This window comes from Cnephaeus nilssonii (genome assembly GCF_951640355.1).
Source record: "Cnephaeus nilssonii genome assembly, chromosome: 4".
NCBI lineage: Eukaryota > Metazoa > Chordata > Mammalia > Chiroptera > Vespertilionidae > Cnephaeus > Cnephaeus nilssonii.
In genome coordinates this window covers 55011028-55024304 of record NC_137075.1, presented here as the reverse complement: position 1 = coordinate 55024304, position 13277 = coordinate 55011028, and the positions used below count along the sequence as shown (strand labels likewise).

General features: G+C 38.0%; 1 protein-coding gene across 2 annotated transcripts in view; it reads left to right on the top strand.

Annotated features, from left to right (window-relative positions):
- The window catches only part of WDR72 (WD repeat domain 72), a 212207-nt gene that overhangs the window by 17806 nt on the left and 181124 nt on the right, over positions 1–13277 (top strand). For both annotated transcript variants that reach the window (XM_079769751.1, XM_079769750.1), the window contains exons 2-3: positions 5210–5374; positions 11141–11247. In XM_079769751.1, coding sequence (XP_079625877.1) covers positions 5222–5374; positions 11141–11247 — 260 coding nt within the window. In that variant the 5' untranslated portion in view covers positions 5210–5221. The remainder of the gene's footprint in view (positions 1–5209; positions 5375–11140; positions 11248–13277) is intronic.

Here is a 13277-nt window from a genome sequence, read left to right as displayed (position 1 = left end):
GTATATGTGTACATATATATATATATGTATATATGTCCGCAGGCTAACACTCTATCCATTGAGCCAAACCAGCTAGGTCGAGTTTCTTTGTTTGTTTAATGCCAATTTCCCCCTCCAGTGTGTGTTTATTTTAAATTGCCATTAAATGGACCAGATTTAAAAATTATTTAAGGACCTATAAACACATCCAGAGCATTGCACTATATATTACTATAAACATACTATTCATAATCTTCTTTTAGACATTGCAAAGTATTATTCAGGTGCTCATTTTAGGATACAATAATTATAAATTTAGGGCTGTGATAGAGGTTTGTAATCTTTTTCCAAAGATTTAACAACTTAGCTGAATGCATAATTATTTGAAATGGGACAGAATGCTTCTGTCAGGGGAACAACTTAACTGCTGTATGTCAGAGTTTCCCCCTAACTTAGAGACTCCATAGTAGACTGCCTTTCCCTTTGAGATTTATTTTTGACTAGAGGCCTGGTGCATGAAATTCGTGCATGGGGAGGGGTGTCCCTCAGCCCAGCCTGCACCCTCTTCAATCTTGGACCTCTTGGGGGATGTCCGACTGCTGGACTGGCAGTTGGACATCCCTCTCACAATATGGGACCACTGGCTCCTAACCGCTCACCTGCCTGCCAGCCTGATTGCCCCCTAACCACTCCCCTGTCAGCCTGATGGCCCCCAACTGTCCTCCCATGCCAGCCTGATGGCCCCCAACTGCCCTCCCCTGCCGTCCTGATTGCCCACAACTGCCCTCCCTTGCCTGGGCCTGATCATCCCCAACTGCCCTCTCCTGGCACGACTTGCCTCTTCCTCGTGAGATGGCGGAGACGCTAGGACCGGCCTATTCTGTGCCATGTAGAGCCATGGGACCCCCAGGCCTCACCTTGCAGAGTGGCCACTGGACCCTGCCTCTGCTGTATGAGCAGCCATCTTGTGACAGCCGTCTTGTGACAGCCATCTTGTGATGACGTGAGGGCGTGACGCCACCTATGCTATTATTAGTATAGATTAGAGATTTCTGAGGAATTGTCCAGGGTCTCAGAACACATGGATTTACTCTCTCTCCTATTGTTAGCAAGGCACTAAATTTCTGGGGTGATTTTTGAAATTTTGCAGGCAAAAAAATAAGAGAGAGAAAGCGAGCCTTTTAAAAAGTGACTTCAAAGATGTGCATCATTTTACTCAATTACTCATTCTCACTGCACAATTTGTTTAGTGTCTCAGAGTCTCAAATGATCTTAATAGTTATCTAGACCACATTTCTCATTGTCAGCTTTCTTATAAATTATGGGGATTAGATTAATGATCTCCAAGGCCACTTCTTGCCCTGAGTTCTAGATTATACATGCAAGGTATAATGATAGCATACTATGTATATTATACCCATGTGCTTTTATTTACATTATGAATATATTCCTCATAAGAATGCTGAGATGTAGGCAACACAGGTGATGGTAACCTCATTTTACTACATATTACCTGTGTAATCTACATATAAAGGTCACAAGGGTAATAGCCACCCTAGGACAGGTATCTGAATTCCATGTCTGTTTCCACTACATTTAGAAATCCAGATTGTTCAGGATCAATTCTGGTTAAGATCTGATTTCTTGTGGCTTTGGTCTTGGTGTTTTTGTTTTCTGATCTGTATATTAAGAACCCTATGACTATCAATGGTTTTAATCTATGAAATGTTTTGAATTGTTTGATTTTCTAAACTCCAAATGTCTTGTATTTTGTTAGGTATTTAAACATTTGTCCATATTTGCATGGGTAGATGCTTTATCAGATGGGGGTCTTCATATTATAATGTATATTTTCATTCATTTGTTCAGCAAATAGTTACCGAATGCCTGCCTGTCCTAAACCCTCTCTATGCCCCCAGAATATATTAGTGGGCAAGTCAAAAAGAAGTCCCTGTCTTTGGAAGAGAATTTAAAATCTAGTGAATTTGAAATGAATTTCATATGAATCAGAATAAAGCAAAAGTATAATGGCATGAAGTTTGCTTTGAGTAACTGTTGTTATTATTCCAAGGTATGGAAGCTAGAATTAAAACAGTAGTAATTTACTGAGTACATTCTGTGTTCTATATTGTATGCATGTTCTCATTTCATCCTCACAGTACCCTGCGCTTATATAGTTATTATTCTCATGTTACAGATGAGAACAATGAAGCTCAAATGCTTAATTTTAAAAACATTTAAAACTCACAGACAAGTAGTAAGGATAACACACAAATCTATTTTCATGAAAACTATTTGATAGGAAGTTGCCGAAGTATTACCTCCCCCCACCATCTTTTCAGAATACTGTAGTATATAGAACAAGGTTATTATCCCTTGCAATCACAATAAATCCTTCAAAATTAGGAAGTTAATATTGATATACTAGAGGCCCAGTGCACGAATTTGTGCACCAGTGGGGGGTCCCACAGCCTGGCCTGTGGGATTGGGCCAAAACTAGCTCTCCAACATCCCTTTAGGGGTCCCAGATTGCGAGAGGGCACAGGCCAGGCCAAGGGACCCCACTGGTGCATGATCAGGACCAGGGAGAGACGTGGGAGGTTGGCCAGCTGGGGAGGGGCTGTGGAAGGGCTCTAGGGTGTGTCCGGCCCATCTCACTCAGTCCTGATCTTCAGGACCCCAGCAGCAAGCTAACCTACCAGTTGAAGCATCTGCCCCTGGTGGTCAGTGCACATCATAGTGAGCGGTTGAGCGGCCTTTGCATATCAGCATATTATGCTTTGATTGGTTGAACAGCCTACCGGTCGACCAGACACTTAGCATATTAGGCTTTTATTATATAGGATTACTATCATTCAATCCTTAGACCTCATTCAAGTTTGCCAGTTATTCCAGTGAGTCTCTTAGAGCAAATGAATCCAGTCTAGAACAAGGTGTTTGCAGTTAGTTCATGTCTCTTTGGTCTCCTTTGTTTGGAACAGTTTCTTATTCTTTCTTTGATTTTCATGATCTTGACATGTTTGAAGATTACAGACCTGTTATTTTGTAGAGATTCCTTCAATTTGTATTTGTCGTGATAAGATTCAGGTTGTGCATCTTTGGTAGGAATATCACAGAATTGATATGTGTTCTTCTCATTGCATTTTTCCTTCTCATTGCGTGTTGTCAAGTGACATATGAATTTGTTTTTGTCCCATCACTGAAGTTGTTTACTTTCATTATGTGATTAAGGTGGTGTCTGATGGGTTTTTCCTGTATATAGTATTACTTCTCTGTGTTTGAAGCAGAAGAGGTTCAAGTTGGGATTATAGTGTTATTGAAACCAGAACTCAGAACTCCTGGTTTAGTTTAGTACTAGGATTAATGTGTGATCCTGATATACTGAATTGCAACGCTGAGAATATTTCCTATAAATAAATCTTGTTTGCATGGTGCTTAGGTACTATAGTAAGATTAGTACAGATCTATTATAGGTTACATACTCTTGTATGCTGGCCTAAGAAGTGAGCCATGAGAAATTAGTTACTAAATTCCAAATAAATGAACTACAAATAAAATTTTGAAGGCAACTGATTTGTGAGCTAAGCACTGCCTATATTGATTTTATGTTCATGGTATCAATGAGTACTCAAGGTTATGTGCCTGTGTGTTTATCTGTATAACTGAACATTCTAAATAACATATGCTACAGGTTTTTAACTTTTATATTGGTTCTTACCCTTGTAATGCTTTAGTACCAGAGGTCTTGCAGGACAGGTCTTCATTTTTTTAATTTCTCAGGCCAAATGTGGAAAGTAAGGTTGGTACCTTCCTCCTCTCTTATCTTTGATATTTTTGTTGAGAGGAAATATACACTGAATGGCCAGATTATTATGATCTCTGAACGCACAATAATCTGGCCACTCAGTGTGTGTGTATATATAGAGGCCCAGTGCATGAATTCATGCATGGGTGGAGTCCAGCCAGCCTGGCCAGGGGGAGGGGACATGGGCAGTTGGCCAGCCTGCCTGCTGGTCGAACTCCTGGTGGAGAGGACAATTTGCATATTAGCCTTTTATTATATAGGATTTATTATATAGGATATACACTGAGTGGCCAGATTATTATGTGTTCAGAGATCATAATAATCTGGCCACTCAGTGTATATTACTAAGTCACAGGAGAAAACTTACTAATTTATTCTGACAACTTAAAGCATTATTCACTCCCAAATTATTTGTATTTCTGAAAAGAATGCCTATTTGAGGAGAAACTTTTAACTCAATGTTTCACAAAATGTAATGTGCGTATCACTAGATGATTTTTCAGATCATTTTGGGTGGTACACAGGTTAAAATGATAATTATGTATTCATTTTAACATTTGTCACTAACACATGAAAGTATAAATTTTATGAAAATTACTGTTTAAAAAGATTACCAAATACAAAATTTAGTCAAATAAAAATTATTATTAAAGTAGTATAGATGGAACATGAATATGATGGAAATCATGACAGTCATATATCAATCTTTGATGACCAGGAAACACTGGTTTTATGGAAAAGATTTACTTTTTAATAGCAAAATTCAAATAATTGTTAATTAGTTGAGGTGACATTTCTGGGGAGAGAGAGTCTGCAAAGCTGTCTTCAAGTTTATAGTATATAGTCAACTCTATTCTTTTTAGTTTATTTTTAATTTTTCATTACTTTTAACATATTTTTATTGATTTCAGAGAGGAAGGGAGAGGGAGAGAGAGATAGAAACATCAATGATGAGAGAGAACCATTGATCAGTTGCCTCCTGCACGCCCCACAATGGGGATCGAGCCCGCAACCTGGCATACGCCCTGACTGGGAATTGCACCAGGACCTTCTGGTCCATAGATTGGTGCTCAACCACTGAGCCTTGCTGGCCGGGCTGACAGCTCTATTCTAGAGAGGCCTAGCTGGGTTTTGGAGAGGTCAGGATCGCCTAGCATCAGAGCTGGGTGTGGAGTGGGCAGACTGTTTCTATCCTTCTCTTCATCACCATCAGTTAACAAGAATTGGAATAAAAGTCATTCATCTTGGACAGATTAACACTAAGCATGGTCATTTAAGTGTCTCATGACTACCTTCCCCTGTAATGGATGGCTCTGGTAGAACATACTCAAATTTGTGGCATTATAAATCCACTTTGCGATGTGATCAGTTTCCTGAATCTAAGACTGCTTACTGTGTATGCTTCTTTCATTTCTGTGTTTCCAGGATTCTCTCAACATGAGGTCCTCCCTGCAGGCAGTCGCGCTCTGGGGGGAGAAGGCCCCTTCCCACAGCATCACCACCATCATGATCACCGATGACCAGCAAACAATTGTGACTGGAAGTCAGGAGGGTCAGCTGTGTCTCTGGAGTCTCTCACCTGAACTAAAGGTTAGTGAAAATGTTATATAGAAATAGACAACACTCACAAAATAAGCACAGCTTGCATCTGTCTGCAATGACAGTGGAAGATTTGCATGATTGTTAGGGAGATGCTTCTTAAAATCATAAATTTGTTTTACTTCTGGATTTGGAGAGAATGAAGTGTTACATGGTGGATCAAGATCATATTGGAAATTATATTATGACTATTGCTAATTTTAGTTACCAGATATTATCACCCTTTAAGCTATGCTGAGTTTTACTATTTTATACCCTGAATTATATGTTTAAGTAACTGAACTACAGACGTGTAAGTGTAATTCTAAAAATTATGGCTCATTAATCTAAACAAAGGGCACCCTTGAAAACCACTATTAACTAAATGAGTAATATCTTAATTATCTGGGTGTTTCTGTCAGTTGGCCTTCCTGCTATTCTTTTAGTCTCCACTTGCCTGTGATTTTCACAGATCGTATCACAAAGCCCTAAATCCAATTTACTATTGTCGTCCTCCTGTTTCAGAACCTGACCTCACCTAAGATTTGGCCCATTGATTAGCAATTAATTGTCTATGTCCCAAGTCATAAACATTTAACATATTGGAAGAGATATTTGCTTAGTGCTAGCAGCCAGTGGACCCAATTTGAACATTTAAACTAATGATGTACTTAAAGTATACTGCCCTCATTAAGAAGCCTTTTAAAGATCAAAGACTATTTTTAGCCTTTAAAGTTTGTCACTTTAAAACCTAAATTAACAATTAATTGTAATTCTATTTTATAGTGTGATTAGTTAACATCTCCCATCACTGAGCAGTTTCACTACAGGACTGCCAAGAACTGCATAGCAGAGCAGCTCAGCTCAACGTTAATGAATATTCCTGAGAGAACGAACTGGTGTTATTTTAGCAGTTGAGCTTTGAAAATGGTGGCCCTCACACTTATTATCTCATAATTTAAATTCAGACCCCTAAATGGCTAAAAATGTCTTGATATTCTTTTTAATATTGAAGTGTTGTGTTTTCTGGCTGGAATAGTTGTCTTATAATATGTAGGTTGCTATAGCTTAAGAAATTTCGAATCCTCACTTCTGTATTTTTTTAGGTATGTTCCTGGTATTTATTTAACATTTATTCAATATGCATTTATTGAGTGGATATTATAAGTTAGGCAGTATGCTAGGTACCTGAGTTCAAACATGAATGAGAAGACCTGGTGCTGGCTGCCCAGGGGTTGCAGTAGAGGAAGGATGCAGGCGAATGCAATGCAGTTATGTTATAATACAAGGTATTCTAAGTAGGGAGCGGTCTGCACTGCATCATCAGTGGTAAACTAAGCCATGCTTTTCTTAGAAGCAAGTCTTTTGCTTGGGGTTAGAGCAATGGTTCTTGCCCTCCCCGCACCCCAAGAGACATTTGGTAATGATGGCAGAAACTTGTTGGTTGTTAACAACTAGAGGAAGGGGGGTGCTGCTGGCATGGAGTGGACAGAGGCCAGGGATGCTGTAAACATCCTCTAGGGCACATGACAGCCCCTCACAACAAAGAATTATCCCATCCAAAATGCCAATCCTGTAGTAATGATATTGAGAAATCCACAGTCACAGATATGATGTAGGAATTGGAATCCGATCAGCAGGGATGGAAGAAACAAGGAGAACCATTAGGGAGTTTTAAATAGGAGGTTGTATCAGCTTTATGTTTTGGAAATTTACTGTGAGGATAGGTTGAGAAAGTTAATAACACCAATAAGATACCGATTAGTATCAATGTGAGATTTTCCACATGAGAGTTCTCCTTATCATTTTCTATGCTAACCATAGGGCCAGAAAGAATGAACATCTCTTATTTTTCTCATAAATCTCATCCAACAATGTATCAACTATTAGCAGGAAAAAAATATAGGCTTTTCAAAAATCAAGGACATTTTTTAATCCTTTTGGGATCGGAAAGGCAGTCAAGTGAGTGGTCCATCATTGATATTAATACTTAGTGGTTTAATTTTATTTTTCTTTGAAAAAATGAATATAAAAAGGCATAATTTGGGCAAGGGAGGTAGAAGGGAGGCCTTGAGGACATGGGAGATTGTAAGAGAGAGAGGATATAAATATGTGGATGACTGAGTGGCTGTTGGGCAGTTTGAAGCTTAAGGGCATAGCATATCAAGGTGAGGACAGCAGGTAGCGGAGAAGGAAGTTGCAGGGAGTGGAGTGTAAAATAATCTGGGAGCATTTATTTTCTCTTTATACTAAACTTGGAAAGTGCCTTCCCCTCTCCAAAAGGATTTAGGTAAGAAAATACATCAGGTTCTAGGGTCTTAAACACTCACTTGCCACCACATGTAGTTGTAAAACTAACTTAAGGACACTTACTCACGCAGTCATTAGACAGGTTACACAGATGTGGTGTTTTGTTGTTGTTGTTGTTCTAGGCATAGATCCCTCCTTCAAGTTTCTCAGTCTAATGTAGGAGACAGACTTTAAGTTGTAAAGCAGTGGGATCCCTTCTGTTTCTATAAATATGACTATGTATATCATATAAGTGAACACATACAGTATTTATCCTTTTGTGACTTGCATTTTTCACTTAGCATAATGTCCTTAAGATCCATCCATGCTGTAGCATGTATCAGAATGTCCTTCCCATTTAAGGCTGAAAAGTATTCCATTGTTTGTCTAGACCACATTTTGTTTAGTCATTCACCTATCAATAGACACTGGGGTTGCTTCTACCTTTTAATTAATGTGAATAATGCTGCTGTGAATCTGAGTGTACAACTACCTGTTTGAACTAATGCTTTTACTTCTTTGTGGTATATATCCAGAAGTAGGATTTCTGGATCATATGGTAGTTCTATTTTATATTTTTTGAGGAATTGCCAAACTGGTTTACATTGCAGTTTACATTTTATATTCCTCACCAGCAGCATGCAATGGTTCCAATTTCTCAACATTCTCACCAACACTTATTATGTTCTGTTTTGTTTATTTTATTATAGCCACCCTAATCAGTATGACGTGCTATCATTGTGGTTTTGAAGGGAAAAGCTTCCCGAGGGTGATGGTTGAACTGAACTCTGGAGTATGCACAGGATTTGAAGAGGAAAAGAAGGTCAGAGGAGAATGCAGACAGAATAAGAGTGTATAAAAAGCATAAATATTTTGCTTTCAGGGAACTGGTAAAAGTAGTTGAGTAGGCCTGGAACACAGTTGAGTAGGTGACTTAGAGGTGATAGGTAGGTTAAAGGGATGGAGCAGACTCAATTTGGCGTTTGACATGCTGAGGGGTTTAGGTGTGTGTTTTTTTTAACTATCAAAAGCTAACACTACATGTTAATTAAACATGGTGCTATTGAGAGAATTGAAGATGTTTTTTTTGCAAAGAGATAATATAATACTGTATTATTACACTTGTGATTTAGAATATCACTGGGTATTAATGTGAAGGGCATTTTGAAGGGAGGGGGAGAGGAGATAAGGGCCAGGGATTATGGATAGCCGACTTCTACAGTACTTTAGTCAGGTGAATTTTTGAGCATGAACCAAATCAGTGGCCCTGGGAAAGAAAAGGAAGTGAAGCCTGGACAGTTGTAAAGAAGAGAGAACTGGGGTTAGATGTGGGGTGGAGGAGCAGGAACAGTTAAAGAATCCTTTCAGATTTGGAGTTTGAGTGATGGGTGGGATGGGTGGGATAGGTGGGATCATGGCATTGTGTACTTGTATAAGGAATAGAGGTGATCAGAGAGTAGGAATAGGGAGGGAAAGAAGGTTGTTTAAGTTCTGGACATTTTGGAGTATCCAAATATTCATCAGAGGATTGGGTACATATCTCAGTCTGTCCCTGTCTATGGGTGTAGGATGGCAGGGTACAGCTTATGCATGCTGCTTCCAGGCTCAGGGTCTACCCAAAGACCTCTGGAACTTTTGTCTCCTAATGAGGAGCTCTCCAAGTCCCATGCTAGGAACTTTCTCACTTGGGTTTGCTGGTATTGATTGCTGGTATTCATCATACCTTTGAGCATAAAAAAGGTGAGTTGAACATATATTTCCTTAGTTTTGGAATGCTCTATTTTCTTTCTGTTTAATACTCACAAGGAAACATAACAATGACAAAATGAAGAAAGAATGGAGATATCTGGGTAAAGTTCTAGTTCATATTTACCAACTCTTGAATTATTGGGCAAATGACTTACATTCTTTGAACCTTGATTTCCTCACCTTTGAAATGAAGATTAAGCACTGTTCATAGTTGTACCAGTGCCAGTGAATTTGGTAGATGCTTCTCAACTTGTGTGTTCTTTGCTTTTTATCATCTGTGCCATTGGAGGTACCTGGGGTGGGGGTTGGGGTGGGGAGACACTGCTTCATAGAGGGAGAGCCAGTGGATAGAAGTAAAGGTCTCCTGGCTCTCATCATGATAATGACTGGGTGTGATTGCATAATTTTTAAATTATTCTTCACAGCAGATCTAAAGTATGATAAAGTTAGGCGACTAGTGAATTGACAAGCTTATTCAACTGCATGTGGGGATTTAGTAGCAGAATGAGAACTTCATATGAAAAGCAATGGTGTTCCATTCTGATATCTTATCCATAGTGGATTTTTTCTGGAGGAGGGAATGTCCTGATGTGCCCCAACTCATTGTTTAATTTGGTCTGCAATATGTTGGACATGGGGTTAAATTCATAGGGGTAAGCATTTCCAAGTACGATGATGGGGAAACTTATTAATGTTGTTCTGAGATGGAACCTTCTGAATTTCCCAGGAATAAGGTAGAGTCAGAACTTGGATTGTAAGTGATTCTAATCAACCACAAAACCCTCCTTGTAGCACTTGAAATGTAGTCTGATAATAGACTTTTTAAAGAAATATTTCTGGTTATGATAGAAATAAGATGAAGGCAGAGAACTATTATGCTATGAAATAATTTGTTCTCATTGATATGGTTGGGTTATCATCCACAACCATCTATGTCTGCAGAGTTCAGAAAAAAAACAACATCATGAATATTAATTCATTAGGAAATTAGATTTTTATTACTCATGAGACAAGTTTTATTAACCACATACTTTCTAGTTATTCAAATTAAATTTTAGTTCCTTAATAACAATGCCTCCATTTCAGGGGATCTTGCATGTTTTCCATTTTGTAGTTTGATTTTTATAATCAAGTTTTACAAAATAATGAGGAATAGACTTCTTTCACAAATGAAATAATGGGAGGATTAGTCCGTAGTGCCATAGTTTTAAATTCACAGATTAGAGAAAAAACTGGCATTTTAAATAATAGCTTAGTTGCAATTTTATTTTTAATATAGAAAAGTTTATTTCAAAGGCAGGAAGTCAAATAAGGAATTATAATGGTTAGAAAAGGCAAATATTTTGTTTGTGTTTTGTAAACTCATTTCAGAATTCTGAAACTAGCATATTAATATCCTACTATTATATGAGGCATGTTTTGTGCATAATAAACATCAACACTGACTTATTTGTATTCAAAAGCCAGATGTTGCAAAACTGGTCTGGCCACCTTCTAGGTTTCATGGTGGATACAAAACCAAAAACAAACCAAAAAATTTATACAACACAGTTCCTTTACTTAGTAATTTATTGTTCTGTGGATTTGGATATGTCATGTATCAGTTTTCCTGATGTATGTAACATAACACAACAGGATTTTCTTAGCAGAATTTTAAATATAAACGTGTCATGCATATTTTTATATGTTTTTAAATAAAACGTTTACAGCTCTTTAAACGCTTACCCTCATCATTTTCAGATTTCAGCCAAAGAACTTCTGTTTGGTCATTCAGCTTCAGTAATATGTGTGGCGAAAGCCAGAGACTTCTCTAAACAGCGCTATGTCGTTAGTGCTGCTGAAAATGGGTAGGTATAATGTGTGAAACTTTGTATGCGTCTCCATTTCCTCTCTATTTTTTTAAAAACATGGGGTACAGAATTCTAGGGTCAAAGGAAACCTTAGTGATGAACATGTTCCTTTTGTACATAGAAAAGTTTAGATTTTGAGGGGTTGATTAATTTGTGTGATGGTCCCAAGGAATGCAATCAGTACTCGGACTCCCAATATTGAAACATCCCAGTGTGTGTGTGTACCCTGCTTTCGGGCAGCCCACTGTGTCAAGGACACTGGCGAATGCCAGCTATTACAGAATGGAAAGTGGGAAAGTCTGGGCGCTTGTCTTCTTTCATGTAGCAACTCACTTTGAGCTCTTAAGCAAACCCATCCAAGCCTTTGCAGTTCTGTGAAACAATTCAGTTGTTACAATCCTCGTGTTGTACACTTGTCTGAAATCATTATAAAATGAACAGAGGAGAGGATTCAATTGTAAGTTGAATGGTGGGAGAGAGAAAGGAAAGGAACGTAGACAGTGATTTGGGTTCTGTTTTGTGGAAGTGAGATGTGTTTCAATGAATCAGGGCTTGTAGGAAAAAGCCCCACTGATGAAAGAGCTAGGAGAAAGCAGACCCAGCTGATGAGTTATTTGCCCAAGTATACTCAAGAACACAAAATTGAATGAGCATGCATTTGTGAATGAGGGATTGGGTTACTGGTTGAAACAAGATAACCCGTCCTTTTTTGGTTTTAATCCGAAGAGAAATTACATGGCTCTAATTTCTGAGAACCAAAATAATGAGGACTCAAGTGTCCAACCTGGAGAAACTAAATAGTTTATAACAAAACAGCTAGAGGAACTGATATCTAAAAAGTACTTATTTCCATAGCTTATACCACAGAAGTACCTATTCCCATAATTGTTATACTTAGAGAGATTGGGTTTTGGATAAGGCTAAATAAAGTGAAATGTCTTAGTATCTTCTTTTTTAATAGTTGCCAGTAATTCTCATACAATAGGGCTGCCACAAAACCTGCTACACATACTGAAATATGTATTCCCACTCTAGAGAATTTGCGTGTGTGTGTGAATTTTTTCTGAGTCTACTGGGAGAATTGAGAAAAATAATAGCTATGTGAGAAATAGATCTGAAATGTAACTGAGTTCCAGATTGAGGTTTTTGCCCACAGTGGTCTAGCTCCAAAAAAGAGTCTATTCTTGATGATTGATGAATTCAGCTGTATAAATCCTGTGAATATGATTATTAAACAGCCAAGGAGTCTGGTTTGGTTTTCCTTTTCCAATAGAATTTGAATTTTCTAGAACTCTGTTCCTTTGGTGTCCAAAATTTATCCTGCATCTATAACATATTTCTTAGAGCTATTGCATACTCAACATATGCTAATTTAATCTGTTAGAAGTTATGAAAATTACTAGACTTGGCCTATTATTTCCCAAACAACAATGATTTTGTATAGTTTTCAGAAGTCTCAGGATATGACTGGGTGCTTAGCCTTTTTGCCTCCAAGATGATCAGAGGGGACATAAAATTGCCTCATAACCCAGTTTTTCATGTGTTTTTCTCCCCTAAGTTTTACATGTGTAAGCATAAATTCTAAGATTCAGGAATCCCAGTAAATTCTGGGGTAAATGAAAGGAAATAAACAATTGGAGACCTGATTATGAAACAATAGAGTGCCAGAGAGAGAGAGAGAGAGAGAGAGAGAGAGAGAGAGAATAAGAAGAAGAGAGAGAAGATCCCGAAAGTGGTCAGTGAGAAAAAGCATTATTTACTAAGGAATGCTAATTAAACTGAGAGCTGACTTCTCAATACTAAGTGAAACTATCAATTTAGAAGTGTATCTCTAACAAATATACCTTCAAAACATGAGGGCAAAATAGTAACATTTAAGTCAAATACTAGTAAAACTTTCCATCACTGCCAACAGATGCTCTATAAGTAACAAAATTCTAAATTATGTTCTTGCATAAGGACAATGATTTCAGAAGGGAAATCTGAGATGGGAGAAGGAATATTGAACAAAACAGAGCAAATATTTT